Below are 19,408 nucleotides of genomic sequence, written 5' to 3'. Positions count from 1 at the left end.
ACTTGCGAGCTTCTGAGCCTCCCAAAACTTGCAGGATTCGACAAGCACCTCTGTCCTCAACTCTAAAGTGCCTCTTTCCACGTCAGGAGGCTCCTCCTGCTTGGCTTTTACCTAAGCAGCTGAGTTTGGAGTAAGAGGAAAGAAAGGACCTTAGATGCAGGCACAAAGAACAGCTGCACCAAATCCCATGGTAAAAGTTCAATAAAACTCAAACTACTCAGTCTGCGCCCTCACTGCTGCCACCTGCACTGCAGCTCTTGGGAGCACTTGACTCAATGGCTACACCTTGTCCCTGCAGCTCATGAAATAATGCTGCCTCACTTATGAACTATTTTTTTTCCTTCCTTCCTTCCTTCCTTCCTTCCTTCCTTCCTTCCTTCCTTCCTTCCTTCCTTCCTTCCTTCCTTCCTTCCAAGCACTGAACATGAGCAACAACCAAAGCACCATTCTAGCAGCTTCTTCAGTCACTGCATTTGCCACTACTTAAAAACAATTCATTACGGGGGCGGGGCGGGGCGGGGCGGGTGGGCAGTAGATGTTAGACTTATTCTCTACAACTGCCCTTACCTTACAGGATTTGCTTCCGTACCTCACAGATACATCATAGGCCTTTAAAGCACTAGGAACCCACAGAAGCTCTGTCCTTTCTTGGACCTTTGTCAGTTTCATATCCTTGCACAAATTTGCCAAAGGTCTGGGAGGGTATTCACTCAACTTATGAGCCACAATGATTATCTGTTTCACAGATGCAAGCAGAAGGTATATGATGCTGGGTTTAAGAAACAGGATTTTATCATCCATGATACAAAACCTAGTTTTAGCACAGTATTGCTGACATTCACCTTGCCCTACATGGCCCTCTACCTGAGGGCTCTTGCTACATTCTCTGTAGCATGAGGGCTTCTATCAGAGCTGAAGAAAATCAAAGTTGGAAATAGATCATTTTCAGAACAAGCAGAACAAGTCTCTCCATCTGTTCTTTGTCTGCAGTCATTACTTCATCCCTTAAGGGAGAATATCCCTGGTAAAGAGACCAGAGAAAGAGCAGCCAGAGCTCGCATGCTTGTCCAATTCTGCAAGAAGAGGCATGGATGCTCGCGACTCGTAACAGACTGCTTCAGCCCAATATACTCCTATCCAATCTAATATCAGAGATGCTGAGAGGTAAATAAGTGTGATATATATGTTTTGGGGAGAAGCAAACTTACTCTCTCTATAAGCAGACATTACTGTCTATATACAAAAAGGTATGTTATTGATTTCAAAAGCTCTAAGATTACCAGAAGAATTTAGTAAAGATATAGGATACAAGATTGTTTTAGCTAGGGGTTTCTATTGCTGTGAAGAGACACCGTAACCACAGCTACTCTTATTAAAAGAAAAATTTTTTTAATTGTTACTGGCTTACAGTTTAGAGGTTTAGTCCACTATCATCAAGGTGGGAAACATGGCACATGCAGGCAGACTCAGTGCTGGAGAAAGTCAGAGTTCTACATCTGGACCAGCAGGCCAGCAGGCAACAGGAAAAGATCGAGTGACACTGGGTTAGGCTTGAAACCTCAAAGCCCACCTCCATTGATATACTTACTCCAAGGTCACACCTACTCCAAAAGGCCACACCTAATAACAGTGCCACTCCCTATGAGCCTATGAGGACCATTTTCATTCAATCACCACAAAGACCAAACACCACTATGACTACAGTCATGTGCCCTAGCAACAAGGAATTAAAATCTAAAGAAAGAAACAAACAAACAAACAAAGAAAAAAAGAAAGACAGAAAGAAAGAAAGAAAATTAGATATTGTTTTGATAGCATTAAAAATGTAATAACAGAGTACAAATCCAGCAGAGTATGTACAGGATGTATAAGCAAAGAACTACAAAATACTGATAAACTAAGCCACAGATGAACACATGAAACTCATAGTATTCTTTCAGTCCTGGACTGAGGTCTCAAAAGATGGTCCATTTTTATTTTCCTGACAGAGAATCTGTTGTATAAGAAATTTCAAGTTGAGAAGCCAAATGAAAACTTCTTCCCTGCGTCCCAGTGTCATAAATAGTGTTAACCCTGTTAAGTATTCTTTGGAAAAGCACTCTTTCTGAAGCTTAAAGAGTGATTTTTCCACGGTTAGAAATTATCTTTACATTTATGCTTTTCTCCCAAATATTTTCAGATAGTTAATTAAAATATTTCATAAAGTAAATTTTTTATTTATAAACTCATCAAAAGTATATTATCCAGAACTGGCCACAAACTTTTAGGAATTAAAACAGATATATAATAAAAGTATTTATAACTAAAGGGAAAATATAACTTCTAAAAAACAATTTTGAACTGTATTTCAGGGTTAGATTCACATATGCTGCTCAGTTATCATTGGAAAAAGCAAATTATATTTCCAGTTTATAAGGTAAAAAATTAACCTATGAAATTATTTTGTAACATAAAATTTTATTTAAATCACCAGCTGCAGCAGTTTTCAAAATTAGTATCTTATCTGAACACTGGAATTAAGTGTACAAGTGTAAAAGAAACTGTTACCATGGAAACAGAATCTTCATAAACTCTAACATATGTAATTTTTCATAAAAATAATGTAATCTATTTTCTCTCCAGACAGTTTCTCTGTGTAGCCCCGACTGTGCTGGAACTCACATTGTAGATGACACTGGCCTCAAACTCAGAGATCCACCTGCCTTTGCTTCCTGAGTGCTAGGATTAAAGGAGTGTGCCATGACACCCAGTTTTTTTAATCCAATTCTTAATCTAGTGTTTATTACTATTATTATTACATTATTTGTTAAGACCAGAGGACTTTAAAATTACCTTGTGAAAATTTTAGCAACATACAAGTACTAAACACACTTGTGAATTGAATAAAGCAAAACCATTAGACTAAGTATTGTATTTTAAAAACTGCTATTTGTGGTTTCTCATGTGTCTTTAATCATAACTAAGTTACACAGGGAGTGCACAGAAATGTCCAGGCTTGAGCTTTTTTCTACAATTACTACTTACATAAAATTCAGATATAGTTTCTCAAAATAACCTTACTGTAACTTAGAAAAGTCATCTCATTTAGTCACAAATATTTTTCAACAACAGGTATACTGTTGCTTAAGTTACAAAATTTGTATAGCTAATAAGTAGAGGGTGAACTCAGATCAAACAGTGTTACAACCATAGGCCTTTTGGCCCACTAGCTCAAAAAGTAGGCTCCCAGGGCTATAATAGACTGATACAACATACCCACACTTTGGGAAATCAACAAATTTCTCTTAGTCTTTATGTCTTCTACTTGATAAAGATTTTTTGACAATAAACCTAAGCACTTAACTCTCTAACAGAAGAACACTATATAGATTATTATATTAATAATTTCAATATTCTAATCATAATTTTCAACTAAATGATGGTAAAATGTTCCCTCTGACTGTAGTTTTTAGTTTAAAATAACATTTTTGTATCATCTGTCTTTAACATATCTGTCATGCTAGAAAGATCTTCCTCTATAACTTTAAAAATGCATGAGTAATAAATAGCTGAACTTTTTCATTTTTTATCATTACCAAACCTTATGACACAAAACTATGCAAGATTTTTTTTTCAAAACTCACAACAAAATGTCCATATTACTTTCAATTTCTAAAGAATGCAATTCAAACCTATGTACTCATCAGCTATTCCCCAATAAAACTTCAACATTAGCCATAAAAGATTTAAAAAGTGCATATTACTTTTCAAAATTATAAAAAAAATTAATTCTAGTGACAAATTTTTAAAAATCTAGGATACAACACTTTGAAAACTCAACACTATTCCTAAAACTGGAAGTTAGTCATGATTAATACGCTAATAGCATAGCCATCAGTACCATGTTCCTTTTGGCTCAATGGGTAATTAGTCTTTTAAAAATGTGTTTTTGGTTCTGGCTCATTGATTCCCAGTGCAAAACATTAAGAAAATAGTCTAATGCCTGAGTTCCTGCCCCAGAATCCAAGTGATGGAAAGAAAGAACCAATTCCTACAAGGTGTCCTCTGACCATGATATGTGCATCACAGCAGATGCACACACATACATACAGAAATGTAATCTAAAAAAATAATCTGGTTACTTTATATTTTTCCACCTAAAAAGATATGCACCTCACTAACAAGAACAGAAATGTATTTAAAATTACTAACGATTGATAGAAATTTAATTTTAAATTAATGTATTTTATTTTTTATCATTCTTTTGTTACTTTTAACACTCATCTTAAATAGTTTAGCTTTATAGCCTATGAGAATACATACATTTTCTTTACCACATATATTTGCCAGCAGCATCAGCAATCACCATATACAATATTTAAGAAAGATCAATCCACCAAGAAATGTGTCCATGTTACAAACAGAAATAGCCCATGAGATAAAATATTAATAGCAAATGATCAGTACACACATATACATAAAAATATCAGCACAAGTGAGGACTGAGATTACCATGTCCACATACTCTACCATTATGCAAGCAATGGAATGGTTACAAATGTTTTGTGATATAATCCCCTTAAGACTATGTGATCAGTAACATGAACTAATGAATGAAATGAAGAAATATCTGAGTGAATGAACACTGAAGTCAGTAAGTAACATAAAATGATTACAATTTAAAATACAAAGAAATGACTTGGATACAAACAAACTAGTTGAAATCAAACCTGGGTCACTGTAAAGACGCAGGGCTTTCTATCTGTAGAACAAAGAACCTCAACCCAAGGCAGACACAGCTACTAACACAGTCCAGTTACCCAGACTTAAAAATATATTATTTTTACGATGTAACCTCCCCGACACACACAGACACGAAACAAAAGCAGAAACACAACAAAAAAGAAAAAAAACTATGTTCTTAATGTTTGGCATTGGGAATCAATAAGCCAGAACCAAATACACATTTTTAAAAGACTAATTTACTCATATTCTATTTAAGAGCAACAAACAACCAGTTAAAAAAACTTAGGCTTTTAAAACAGCATCCTTATATAAAGCCATGGGGGGGGGGGGGACACCCCTGCCATACATATGAAGCAGTTTAAGCCAATACAACTGGCCAATCAAAATTAGTGAATGCACTGCATCTCTCTGCAGTGGGGAGAAGCGACAAGGTAGGCTGTCACTCTGCAAAAGCTGCTCGGAGCAGGCTTCCCTCTCCAGAGCAGTGCCCTTCCTTTTCAGAAAGCCTGGCTCCGAATGCTGTCTCTGGAGACAAGAAGCCTTCAGTATGCTAAATTACTTTCATTACGCATTTTCTGATGCTTATTGACTCCACAGTAGGAAGAGTGAGAGGCTGCTGCAGCCGAAGCAGCACTACACATTCTATACATTAGCAGGGCTGCTGAAACAATGGCACAGTAGATACATTTTCATTAAGGTCGCTTGGAAGAGATTTTTATAACCCTCTTCCCCCAGCCCTTGTACTTTCAAATTAACAGAATGAATCAATCAAAACTGGAAATGCTTCAACTACATCAGGAACTCGTCAGCTCTTTAGCAGAGGTAAGATGTGTTCCTTATTATAGTATATAGGTGCTTTTGAAACAGCACAGTGGGGTAAAATTACTTTGGAATTTTTAGCCTAAATTTTTAAGAGTTTGATTTCCTTCTACTTATTGGTAAATATGTAATTTTTAAATTGGTTTCTTTTAAGACATGATGTATTTTAAATGTAATTTTTAGGGTGCACTGTTAAAAAAAAAAAACATTCTGTTCTGTTCTCTATAATGAACTCCAGAAACCTCAGCTGTTAAGTCTCTTCCGATATACCAAATATTCTTCATGTCAGTGAGACAGCCTTTCTCAAGTGCTGAAAGACATTCATATTTCTCATAAGAAGCTAGCTGACTCTCTGGCTGTTTTATGTTAAGATCATAATTAGGCATGCTTACTGAAAATTATTTAATATGCAGTTAAGATTTTTTTACTACCATTTACATTTCACCCACATGAGCAATTCATCAAAAGAAATTTATAGTGTCTTATCACAGAATCTGTTTTAATGAGTTAAAGTTCAAGCTATGTGCTAATAATTAAGCAAGCTGCAATATTTCCCAGCATGCGGGAAATGTTAAATTTATTACCAAGGGGGAAGTGGTAGTATGTTTACTGAATACTAACTGTTCATAATCTCTGAACATTCAAAATCGCTTCTAAAAGAGGAGAGAAATATTTTAGAATTACAGTTGTTCGCATGGTTATATTTCAATGCTAATTCTGCTGCTTAGTCAGGTAACAATGTTATTTCTATTTTGAAAAGGAGATTTTATTTGAAGACGCTTCATTGTATGACTATAGCTATGCCTACAGCAATACAGTTTGCTTCTTTTGAGAACAAATGCTACATGGATTAATTTTTTTTAACCAAAGTAACTTGTGATTAATTCAAAATTATTAGGATACCTAGTCCTTAATCATTTTTTGCCTTTTTCACAAGGGCCCACACCTAATTCAGTATACACAACTGACAATCTGAAGACTGCAACTGACTGAGAGGCTCCCTAGCCTCTGAACCACAGACTACCAGATATTCTTGTAACACATGATTTTAAGACACTAAGGAGTTAAAGCCTCAGATTAGCTGTGCTGGAACGGAACAAGCTGACAGCATCCCAAAACGATGCTACATAGACTAACCACGAAAAGAAAAAAATAGAACTGTAAAAGCCTGAAGACCAACTGGTGAGCGTTTTAAAAGGAAGATCTCACACTTTAATATAGCAGAATTATGGACACTATTGATTCTGCAAGAAACAGTGAAGCAAAAACTTCAAAAAGGAGAATGTCATGACGTGCCAGCAAGCAAAACGAAGCTTTAGCAAAGGTTTTCTGCACTATTTAGATATTCATATCAATTGGTATGACTAATAGAGTTTTCCATCTGAGCTTTATGACCAATTATGCATCCTCTTCTAATGAGAACAAACCGAATTAAATAGCAGATGGTTTTTATCAAAAGAGCGTGTACTGGATTTATAATATAAAGCAAATTATGTGATCAAGAAATCATTTCCAAACAATGAGACCTGCTGCAGACAGAGCCTGAAAACAAATGGATATCTAAATGCATTTTAGAAGCTAGAGACGGGATGTTTCCTTTTCTATTTTCACATATTCTGGAAAATAAAGAGACACAATCTTGTATTTCTTCAAAAAGAAAATGCAATTTCTATCATTTGATGAAGTTTCATTTGCCTGAAAATTATGTGCTGTTCTTTAGAAATCCATTAGCCAACTAAATCTCCTCATACAACTGAAGTACTCAAGTAGCAAATGAATGAAGTCCTACAAAACATGAAATAAAACACAGCTACTCCACTGTTACCAGGAAAAAAAAATTCATGTCAGAATTGTCAATGACATCATGTATCAATTTGTGGAAAACTACCATGGTGAGCCCAAAGGCCCATAAAGCAACAGCAAACAGGTAGGTCAGAGGATGCATGGAGCCCCACAGAAGAAAATACATGTTTTCTATCATTGCTGTTGTACTTGACAAGTGTGCTTTATTTAATTATAAATGTGATGTGACAAAACAAAGACCTAATGTTCAGTCTTCCAGTTCAGAAAATTTAGTTCTCTTAGAATTGCCCATTTTCATAGGATTTCAGTAAGTTGAGCCATTTTATGTGATAAATATGTGCCTGGTAATATCCATTAAAATGAAATTACTGTCATATGTTTCTGAAATATTAATAACATGCATAAGGTTGTTAAAGGTAACATCAATTTAAATGTCATTGTGAATTTTGAAAACCATTAATTTTTATACTTCAAAATGAAGTATTTTGCTGTTAAAATGTTACACCTGAAATGTGAAATATACTTGGATGTATGAATTCATATGTTAAGCTGAATAACCTCATTGCAGACATTTCAGGCCAGAAAATCAGATATCATTTTTATAAATGACTCTAAACTCCTAAAATACATATTTGCATGAATTAGTCAAACCTGTTTATTTCAGAACTTTTTTCAAAATTATTCACTGGCTGATGTGAACAAAATATTTCACAAGTAATGTATAACTTAAAAGCTTCCTCAAAAATGGACTTCAGAATATTTTTTTGAATTTCATTTTTCTACCCCACAAATTATTTAAGCAAAAGAACTGAATACAGTCTTTAAAACCACTTCAAAAGCCTCTACTTCTTAATACACATGAAATTTCAATCTCCTCTTTCTACAACACACACGAGGGTGTGGTCACAAAATTAATCAGCCACAGGACTACTTTTCACTAAGCTTGTGGCTTTTTACTTGAGCATAATTTCTCTAAGTCTACTGTAAAATGTAGTGGGCATACTTGCCATGACAAACAAAATGCCCATCATGTGCCCCTTTTTCTGGAAGTAACCCCAAAGTTCACACTGTTGGCATCTCAGAATCAGCTAGAGTCGCTAAGGCAGTGGTAAGACAGGGAGAACAAATTAGTGCTGTGTGGCATTTATCCTTTCAAATGAACACTTGTCCCTTCATTTAAAATCTCACAGGGATAATTACACCTACACTAATCATGCTACAGCACACTGAGATAGCATTTACATTGCATCCACTCACAACACGGTTTTAAATGAAATCTTAAAGCACTGGACCAGAATTAGGTTTGCACTCTGAGAAATCATCTTATTCAGAAGGACTTTCTCTGAAAAATTAACTCTTAGCTCTTCCCAAGGAAGTAAACCCTTATTGCACAGATAGTAATCTGCACTACAGAGGAACAATCCCCATATGGTTATTTCTTCAAAAAAGAACAATTTCCCTTTACACCAAAAACAAGGTAGCCCTGATGTTTCCCAATTCTACATTTTGAATCAGCAGTTTACTAAATAAAAAAATTAAACGAAGAACATGATAAACAGATATTTTGTTGTTTACAAAGAATACCATGTCTTGCATATCACTAAACTGCCAAACATCAAATATTCTATTTGATTTTCTAGGCAAAACACCAACTGCTCCAAAAGAATGTGTTTTTCTCCTGTTCTGGAAATCAACATGCAGTCTGAATCAAACGTCACGGTGCGAGATGACATTGATGACATCGACGCCAATATGTACCAACCACTGTCATACCCACTAAGCTTTCAAGTGTCTCTCACTGGATTTCTCATGTTAGAGATCGTGCTGGGGCTTGGCAGCAACCTTACCGTCCTGGTACTTTACTGCATGAAATCCAACTTAATCAACTCTGTCAGTAACATTATTACAATGAACCTCCATGTACTTGATGTCATAATTTGTGTGGGATGCATTCCTCTAACTATAGTGATCCTTCTGCTCTCACTGGAGAGTAACACTGCTCTCATCTGCTGTTTCCACGAAGCTTGTGTTTCCTTTGCAAGTGTTTCCACAGCAATCAACGTTTTTGCTATTACTCTGGACAGATATGACATCTCTGTAAAACCTGCAAACAGAATTCTGACAATGGGCAGAGCTGTAATGCTAATGACATCCATTTGGATTTTTTCTTTCTTCTCATTCCTGATTCCCTTCATTGAAGTAAATTTTTTCAGTCTTCAAAGTGGAAATACATGGGCAAACAAGACACTGCTGTGTGTCAGTACAAGTGAGTACTATACTGAGCTCGGGATGTACTATCACCTTTTAGTGCAGATCCCCATCTTCTTCTTCACAGTTATAGTCATGTTGATCACATACACCAAGATACTCCAGGCTCTTAATATCCGCATAGGCACTAGATTCTCAACAGGACAGAAGAAGAAAGCCCGAAAGAAAAAGACAATCTCTCTAGCCACACATGAGACCACAGACATGTCACAAAGCAGTGGTGGGAGGAATGTTGTGTTTGGTGTGAGAACTTCAGTTTCTGTAATAATTGCCCTCCGGCGAGCCGTGAAACGCCACCGGGAACGACGAGAACGGCAGAAAAGAGTCTTCAAAATGTCGTTATTGATTATTTCTACATTTCTTCTCTGTTGGACACCAATTTCTGTTTTAAATACCACCATTCTATGTTTAGGCCCAAGTGACCTTTTAGTAAAATTAAGATTGTGTTTTCTAGTCATGGCTTATGGAACAACGATATTCCACCCTCTCTTGTATGCATTCACCAGACAAAAGTTTCAAAAGGTCTTAAAGAGTAAGATGAAAAAGCGAGTTGTTTCCATAGTTGAAGCTGATCCCATGCCTAATAACGCTGTAATACACAACTCATGGATAGATCCTAAAAGAAACAAAAAGGTTACCTATGAAGACAGTGAAATAAGAGAGAAATGTTTAGTACCTCAGGTTGTCACAGACTAAAGAGAAGTCTCAGCGCCACCAAATACATTCAGAAGAGTTTTAAATTTAAATTGTAAAAATGAAATTACTGCCAAATGTTAGAGAAAACATTCTAGGTATTGGTTATGTTGTAAATTTTCAATGTGAATGTCAATTAGATTAGGTCATATATACTCAATTTCTTCATTATTTAATGTATTTGTTGCATGGCAGTTTGTTAAAAAGTAATATCATGTGTATATTTTGTCAATATTATGTCCATCAGAAGATATCCATGTAAGTCATATTTTCTAAAGAATAAATATGTAGCCTTAAAAGAGTGTATAACTTTAAAATGTAACTGACACAGGTATCTACATTTTTAAAAACAATGTATGAAGTCTATTATTTCTAAGCCACGAACTACAGGTATATTTATATGGTGACAAGTTGCATAAAGTATTTAACACAAAAAAAATTATAGGCTCAAAAAATCAAAGCAAGATTTTCTGTACCACTATGCTATGTTTCTGATAATGACCAACTTGTTATAATATTTTAACAACGAAATAATGAACTATATATAAATCTTATTTCTTTTGAATGTAGAAAATATAGACTATATTAGTATTTCAAAACCATGAGTCAATGAATAAATAAATCCTGTATATGCACACAAAAATAGGGAAACTTTAAAATTCAAGTTTACTATAAAAAGAAAAGAGACTGAATTCTATTACAAGGGTAAATATGCCTACTATACAAATGAACCAACAATAAAGGGCGGGAAGAAAGCCACAGTAACACCAGCCTTATTCCTCCTTCCTCATTTGGCCTGATTCTACAGCAAATGTCCTAGGCTAAAAGAAAAGACTGGTCCTAAAAGCCTGCAATAAAGTAATTTTTCACTTAACTCTATACGATTTTGTATACAAGGCGTTAACCACACAAACAGGGAGACCGAGCAGAGGATGAGGACCATTGCTGTCACTGTAAAAAAGCCTAACACAGCCAGATGTTTCTAATTTTGGATACACAGCAACTTATGTGAGGCAGAATTTATACAACATTCCTTCCAAGCCTTCAAAATACAGCAGCTCTGTCTCCAGTCTCTAGGAGATTAAACTAATAATAAATTGGGTCACATTTCTGTTCCTCTACCATGTAACTTAGACATTTTTCTCTTAAATCCTCAATTCTTATTGGAAAATTATTATTCATTGTAATTATAGATTGTAATTATAGATTGCTATTTTCATAGCAAACAAGAATTTCTTACTTGTTATAATAATCTGGCAATGCATAGTAATACCAAAACTTAGCAACAACTTATTTAAAATAGGTAAGTACCTGCTATATATAACTGGATAGCTTGACAATAATTATTCTATATTTTAAATACTATATGAACTAAATGAAGTAACATACTTTTTAAATTTAAAAGATCATGTTAAACAAGTCAATGTGCATCACTTTTGACACAATGGTGAGACTCATCTAATCAGCTTCACTGACTTGCCTAGTCCCTGGGGACATGAATGTGATACTGGAGCTTGAAATCACTAAGGTTTCTGGAAAATTAAATTGATTTATTTTGATTATAATACTAGAGTGTCAAAACTTGGCAAAGGCCTACCTTTCTTCTGCTTTATGAAATTTAAAAAAATGCTGCAGTTTGATAAATTGTAGCATAATCAAATAAAATTTATTTTTGAAACCTAAAATTAAAACTTAATGGTGTTAAGAATTTTTTCACTGAATGTAAACATTTGGCCTACAATATATCCTAACTGTTAATTACAACTTTTAATGCATTTTGTACTTGGACTTCCAAGCATAAGTTAAAATACTAACACCTAGATTTATAAAGTCTTGATTTTAAAAACTAGACTGCTTATAGCGTTCGTGTTATGGAACCCCTTCACTGTGCTTTCAGTATTTTTAATCATGAGGTTCATAAGCATTCTAAAGACTTTAGTATAGAAGCTAATTTCTACCCTGTTAGCCTAATAGTTTTTCAAGCATTCTGACCTTCTGAATTAGGGGGAAAAAATAGCAAACATTGTAACTTCACCCTGTAAGCTGCTATTTGTTCATTGGACATCAAAGTTATATCTACTGACTTAAAACAAACAATATCTGTATGAGAAGAAGAGAAGAAGAAGAAGAAGAAGAAGAAGAAGAAGAGGAGGAGGAGGAGGAGGAGGAGGAGGAGGAGGAGGAGGAGGAGGAGAAGATGGTTTTTAGAAGAAAATTAAGCTCCAAGGGGAAAGTCATTTAGGAAATTACATTGGGCCATTACACAAGACCTGAAATGACAGCAGAAACATGGGAGCAGGCAGTAAGAGGGACAAGCCTCCAGAATCACCAACATCCTATAAGCGTGTAATATGTTGACTCTTTGCTGGGCTAGAGAGGGCCAAAAAGATTGGCAGCAGCCCGGGAAAGAGTCAAAAGCTGAGACAGTCAGTTACAGTTACAAGCCACAGGCTTTCCTAACTAAAGGACACCTGGCGTTAAGAAAGTGAAGAATTAAGCAGGGCCACGTAGGGAACCCTAAGAAAGCAGAATGTTACCCTGCACAATGGAACTATTTAGCTATGCACTGTAAAAAGTACACGGATAACAAGGGCAAATCTAAGGATATTAGGGAGGAAAACTCAATAAAGAAAAAAGAATATTATTCATGAATGTTTTCATTACCAGAAAACATTTAGACTGATGGGATTTGGGGGTTTTAGTTTTGATTTTGAGTCTCACTAACCCTAGCTGGTATGGAATTAACCATGCATACCTGAATGGCCTCAAACTCAGAAATATATATATTTCTGTCTCCTTTGGGATCAAAGCCAGACATCTAAACTGAAATGTCAAGATTAATTTTCTGAGTTATCTACTGTATATGCCAGAGTTAGTTGAATGCATCTTTCCACTAAGGCATCTTTTTGAATAGTTTTACACACACACACACACACACACACACACACACACACACACAGATTATATTATATATATATAAATATAATATAATATATATTATATTATATATATGATATATGTATATCATAAACATATATACATATATCACTTTACCAATGCCTTAATTTATATATCCTTTACAAAACCCTGCATTCCAACACCACATAAAAACAAATGTGATGGAAGGTGCCTGAAATCCCATCACACAGCTGAGGGTGGGAGGATCATAAGTTCAAGGTCATCCTTGGCTAAACACAGAGCTTGAGGCTAGTATGGACTACATAAAACCCCTTCTCAAAATAAAATAAAATACAATGACAATACAACACACATATAATAGAAAATACAAGTCATCCTTTGCCCTTTCTTACCTCAATAATTCATAATTCGATTGATTTGTTATTATATACATATAATCATCGATTCAATTCATATACATATCTTCATTATTTGATAATGGCTTCATAAAATAATTGTTGTTGTTTTCAGATAGGGTCTCACCATGTAGCTCTGACTGTCCTGGGACTCACTATGTAGGCCAAGCTAACCTTGAATTCACAGAGATCAATCTACCTCTACCTCTTGAGTACTGGAATTAAAGGCTAAGTAACCATGTCTGGATCATAACGTAATATTTTAAATTAAGATCTTTTTAAATATATTGCATTGTTAAGAAATACTATTAAAAGGTCTAATTATTTGACCCTTTATATTTTTATAAACTCAAATAGCTTCAACTTGTACTTCAAGATCACCTTGAAAAAATGCAAGAAAGCTTTCTATTTCTTAACTTGGTATCAGAAGCAAATATTTTTTCTATATAGAGACAAGAAAAAACTACAGAACATCTTTTCTTCCTTTCCTTAAATTAAATATGAAATAAGTAAACAAAGGAACTTTTTGGAGAGTATTTACAGTTCAGAGATGACCATTTACAGAGAGTCTTAAATGCAGGCCCCTTTGATGACATACATGAGACCAAAAAAAAATAATAATGCATGAGTTAACTTATATATGTTACATGGAAAATGGTATGTAGGTGCTATCATAAGAGAGAAAAATAAGGAGCGATGCCAGTTAAAGACCTAGGATAAGAGGCTGAAGGCACACAGTTCAGTGGATAAGAACACTCTTCCTTCTTCCAAAGGACTCGTGTTCCATATGTAGCACCCACATCAGAAAGGTCATAACCTTCTGTAACCCCAGCTCCAAGGAGCTCCACATACTCCTGCATACATGTGGCATGCACACACATGCACACACACGCACACACACACAATCAAATCTTTCTTTAAAAGACTTAAAATACTCAAAGTATTCTGCTCCTAGAGAAATACAAATAGAACTATGGGTTAAAGTTAACAAATGAAAACTAACTCAAAACTGACCCTTCTTCAAAACCCGTTCAAATAATGAAAGAATCTCTAGCTCACTGGCTAGATATAGTTAAAATATAAGTTGACATTGTACCATAAAAAGTACAATAACTACTAGAATATTAAAGTAACTGTACATATTTGTAAAGAGTGGCATCATGATTAGAAAGAAAGAGTGGGCTTGTGACTAATGCAAAAGCTCCCTTTTTACAACTAAACAGAGCTCAGGAAACTATAATATCCTTCCCCTTTCTCGTAAAAATGTGAAGCTAACCCTAAGTGTGTCTACCATTCTTGTCACAGTTTTCACAGGCCCCAGGAAGCGGCATCCTGGGCTTTCAGGCATGACAGCTTTGTACTTCCACCAGCAGGTGGTGAAAGGAGTTGTCATTCCTGTCACTGCCACCAAGATCAACTCTACCACTATCAAGCCCCGGAGCATCACACAGATAAAAGCAAGCGGAGACTGTCTGGGAGCAAGGTCGTTTCCTCGCCCTGCTTCCATGGAAGCAATGCGTCATATTTTCCTGAGAGGCACTAGCAGGGCAGACTACAAAGCATATCTACCAAGTTTTCCAGATGAAAAGAAATAACAGCATAAGACAGAATAATAACATTATAAAGAAATTACTTTTCCTTTAGAGTTATAGGCATAATAATTCTCAAGGTAGATAGAAATTTTAACTTCTGTGCATGCATGCACACACACACACACACACACACACGCCAACTTTGGGTCCCTTCTGACTTTCTCAATCAATATCTCTAAGAGTTTAACCCTGGGCCGGGCGTGGTGGCGCACGTCTTTAATCCCAGCACTCGGGAGGCAGAGGCAGGCGGATTTCTGAGTTCAAGGCCAGCCTGGTCTACAAAGTGAGTTCCAGGACAGCCAGGGCTATACAGAGAAACCCTGTCTCGAAAAACCAAAAAAAAAAAAAAAAAAAAAGAGTTTAACCCTGGAAAGTTCATTTCAAGTAACCACTTTTAAGTTATCCGATTGTTCAAGTTTCTTATCAGGTGACTTAAAACCAAGCCAAGGTAGCTGTGGCTGCAAGTCTGAGCTGAGCCACTGCAAAGGCTGGGGCAGAACGAGACTTGGGATGAAGGGTCAGCCTAAGTAACAACAAAAGCCAGCTCAAAGAAGTAGGAGAAGGGGCCACTAATCTGACTGTCAGAGACAGAGGCCGGGGTGTTCAGGTCTAATAAATAAAGGAGAAGTTACACATGCAGCTCACTCCCAACTCAGTACACAATCAAGCTGCTGTCTTTTCTTTTCTTTTTTTTTTTTCTTTTTGAGACAGGGTTTCTCTGTGTAGCCTTGGCTGTCCTGGAACTCACTCTGTACACCAGGGTGGCCTCGAACTCAGAAATCCTGCCTCTGCCTCCCAAGAGCTGGGATTAAAGGTGTGCACCACCACTGACCAGTTCAAACTGCTTTCTTAAAGAAAAAAAATGAAATTATTAATCTTAACTACTAAATCATACATATTATAATCAATCTACCAAGACATTAGCTTCCTAAGGACATAAATTGTTTTATAAGTAATCTTTCGATAAAACATTTCCATTAAGAGCCATACATTCATTAGACCTGATAGCAAAAGTCTGACATCCCAGAGAGAAGGCTGAGCTGAGGAAGGCTTATGAGTTCAAGGAAGTCAAAGCCTGGTTGGGGTAGTGAGATCCTGTCTCAAAATAAAAAAGAACTGGATAATAGGGCTCAGCTGTTGCCTATCAAAGTGTGTAGCTGTGTGTGTGTATGTTTGTGTATGTATGTGCATGTATTTGTATATATGTATACTCTGAGAATATAAAATGGTACAACTATGAAACATGATTATACATATGTGTGTGTGTATATATATATACACATGTGTATATATATATCATAATATATAATATATACCATTCAAATAAAATAGTTAATTATAAAATCTCATGACCACTGACTATAATTAAATTGTTATTCTGATGATTAAGTACTATTCTTAAATATTTTTACACTTTTTTTTTTAAAGATTTATTTATTTATTATATGTAAGTACACTGTAGCTGTCTTCAGACACTCCAGAAGAGGGAGTCAGATCTCGTTACGGATGGTTGTGAGCCACCATGTGGTTGCTGGGATTTGAACTCCGGACCTTCGGAAGAGCAGTCGGGTGCTCTTACCTACTGAGCCATCTCACCAGCCCCCATTTTTACACTTTTTAACACAAAACTATTAAAATTTAATACTGAACACAACAGATAATAATTCCTTCTGCAAGAAAGAGTTGGGGAGAGTGGCTGGAGCAATGGGTCCTCTGAAAGAGCACTGGCTACTCTTGCAGCAGACCCAGATTTGGTTCTCAGTACCTTCATGGTAGTTCATAAGCATCTACAACTCCGGTGCAGAGAATCCAATGCCATCTTCCGACCTCTCTGGCTACTAAATGTGTGTGTATGGGTGTATAGGTGTGTGTGTGTATATGTGTGTGTGTGTGTGTGTGTGTGTACCAAACACTCATATACACAACATAAAAATGAAGTTTAAAAAATTCCTCAAAAGTAACAACGTAACAAGAAGCAGTCTCCCATTCACATAATCATGTATAATTCTGGCTTAATTCAAAAACAAATTTTAAAACATTACAGCAGAAAACCTGGGGTAACTTGTAACATAACAATGGATCAGTCAAGCAAGAAGAATGATAGCTCCAACTGGATAAAAATATATGTTACTAAAACTGAAGATGGTCCCCAGGACATATCCTCCCTCTCCATTTCTCACCTCACAACCTCCAACTGTTTACTACTTAGGAGGAATACACGGAGTGACTAGTCTTATGAATTATCACCCAGACATCTTCCCTCTCAAAACTCAGAAGCAAAATGAGTGGCAAGGATATTGTTAAATGTGAACAAGGTGTGGGAAAGCACCTGCCTTAGGGAGGTGACATCCAGACGCCAATCTACCTTTGCACACAGGGGCTGGAAAGAATTTTTGAAATGACAAGCAAAATAATTCAACTTTCATTAACTAACTTGAAAGTTCTTCTTGCCTAAAATTTACAATTCTCATTATGACATCTGTACCTGAGAGTGAATGAGTTTTGTAGCCTATGAAATGCTGTTTTGTTTAGATATAATAATCTAAAATAACAATTTATACTAACAAAAATGTTTCCTGGTTTCACAGTATAAGTTCTTATGCTGCACAGATGTTTGGAAGCGCTCAAAGAGTAACATATGCCACAGGCCCAGTCAGTAGAATCACTAACTACCCAGAGCTGCCAAGTAGCAGTAGTCCTCGGGCCTCACCCTCGTCACTGCTGAGTACAAGTCTGTAATTTTGTAAGTGCTCATAAAATCATTCTACAAATCATAAATTCTAGCTAGCAATATATACAAATCTATTATCTCATAAGCACTAAAAAAAAAAAAAAGGAAGTGCTTTAAATGCCCACAAAGACAGCACTCAGCCCTCACACCAAAGTCAAACACTGCATAAAACAGTTTCTATGTGCTTACAAAAGTCGCAGAAATAAAACAAACATGTTAACCTCTGTATCACAAAGCAAAACATAATAAAACTACAAGAAATGTAATCTATGTAATTTAAGAAGAGCAATGGTGCCCAAAGGAAACGGAGCAGATGTGCCCAAGGAAGCTAGAAAAGGAACCGACACTCGGATTCTCAGTGAGGATGAGACTGGCTTGTGCACTCAGGGCAAGCGGAGCATGGGCCACACAAAGAAACATGAACAAGCAGACGAAGCAAGCTTTATATAAGGGACAAGTCTGTCTGGTTACGCCAGGACTGAATATGAACACAGACAAAAGCCAGGAAACCGGGGTACTAATTCATTTTGTTTTACACACACACACACACACAAAGAAAATTAAATTGTTTTTATTTTCTTAAGCATTTTGCTGTCTTTGTATTTTTAGACTTCAGACATTGATGCAGATAATTCTTTTTCATAAATATTTCTATTGACTACATTTTGCTTTTAATCTACAATTTGTCCACCTGGTGAGGATTTTTCTGATCTAGTCACATCTGTTACTCTGGATATTGTTCAAGGATTTCTTTCCTAGTGTTTCTCCCCATCTGCCAACCCCAGATAATCTAGTATTATCTAAATTATCATGAAATATTTAGTCACCAAAGAACAGGTAACAATAAAGGGTGACTGGGAGTTTAATGCATTTTCTTTTTTTAGTTCTTAATAGAGTTTATAATAAGGGTGCTCAGATGCTCATATATGTACAAAATAGATTCAGATAGCAAAGTTTTGTTCATGGTAGAGGTATTCTTTCATTATTATTTTACATTTTGTATTAGTTCTTTGAGTTTTAAGGTGAATACAATCTGTTTTGATCATATTCACATACCCCCAAGCTCTTCCCAGACCCACCCTCCGTAAATCAATCTCTCCCCCCCTCCCTCTCTTGCTCTTTCTATTACCATAGTTACCTCAATGCCTAGACCACATTGATATGAAAGGTTAGCAATCTCAGAAAGTTTTCATTTTTTCTTCCTAAAGTGCAATTCCACTATTTTTTTCAGCCCCTAATTATACTATTTATACCTACATTTTACTGTAACTAACTTAAAATACAATGTAATATTTAACAAACAAATCCTAGAAAGCCAGCTATAATGGTATATGCCTATAGTCCCTCAACTAGGGAGGTAGAGGCAAGAGCATAAGAAGTTCAGGACAGACAATAAGACATCTGTCTCAAAAACAAACAAACAAACAAAACAGAAAACAACGAAGTGAAAAAGGAAGCAAAAG

The 19,408-nt window shown here is 35.8% G+C and overlaps 2 protein-coding genes across 3 annotated transcripts in view; one reads left to right on the top strand and one right to left on the bottom strand.

Moving 5' to 3' along the window:
• The window catches only part of Cog5 (component of oligomeric golgi complex 5), a 303,977-nt gene that overhangs the window by 234,881 nt on the left and 49,688 nt on the right, over nucleotides 1-19,408 (bottom strand). The window lies entirely within an intron of this gene.
• On the top strand, nucleotides 4,932-11,315 carry Gpr22 (G protein-coupled receptor 22). The gene is made up of 3 exons (XM_021179462.3): nucleotides 4,932-5,547; nucleotides 6,482-7,471; nucleotides 8,988-11,315. Exons 2-3 carry the CDS (start codon nucleotides 7,386-7,388, stop codon nucleotides 10,309-10,311), a joined length of 1,410 nt encoding a protein of 469 aa, XP_021035121.1. The 5' UTR covers nucleotides 4,932-5,547; nucleotides 6,482-7,385; the 3' UTR covers nucleotides 10,312-11,315.

This window comes from Mus caroli, unplaced genomic scaffold, assembly GCF_978045245.1.
Source record: "Mus caroli unplaced genomic scaffold, Mus_caroli_1 scaffold_14, whole genome shotgun sequence".
Classification (NCBI taxonomy): Eukaryota; Metazoa; Chordata; class Mammalia; order Rodentia; family Muridae; genus Mus; species Mus caroli.
Note: the sequence above shows the minus strand (reverse complement) of the source record. Positions and strands in the feature narration are given on the sequence as shown.

Bases quoted from the DNA above. Each gene is read 5' to 3' on its own strand.
- Gpr22 (XM_021179462.3), top strand. From the start codon at position 7,386: ATGTCAGAATTGTCAATGACATCATGTATCAATTTGTGGAAAACTACC. The intron at 7,472-8,987 runs GTAGGTCAGAGG...TTGATTTTCTAG, and splicing joins CATAAAGCAACAGCAAACAG to GCAAAACACCAACTGCTCCA.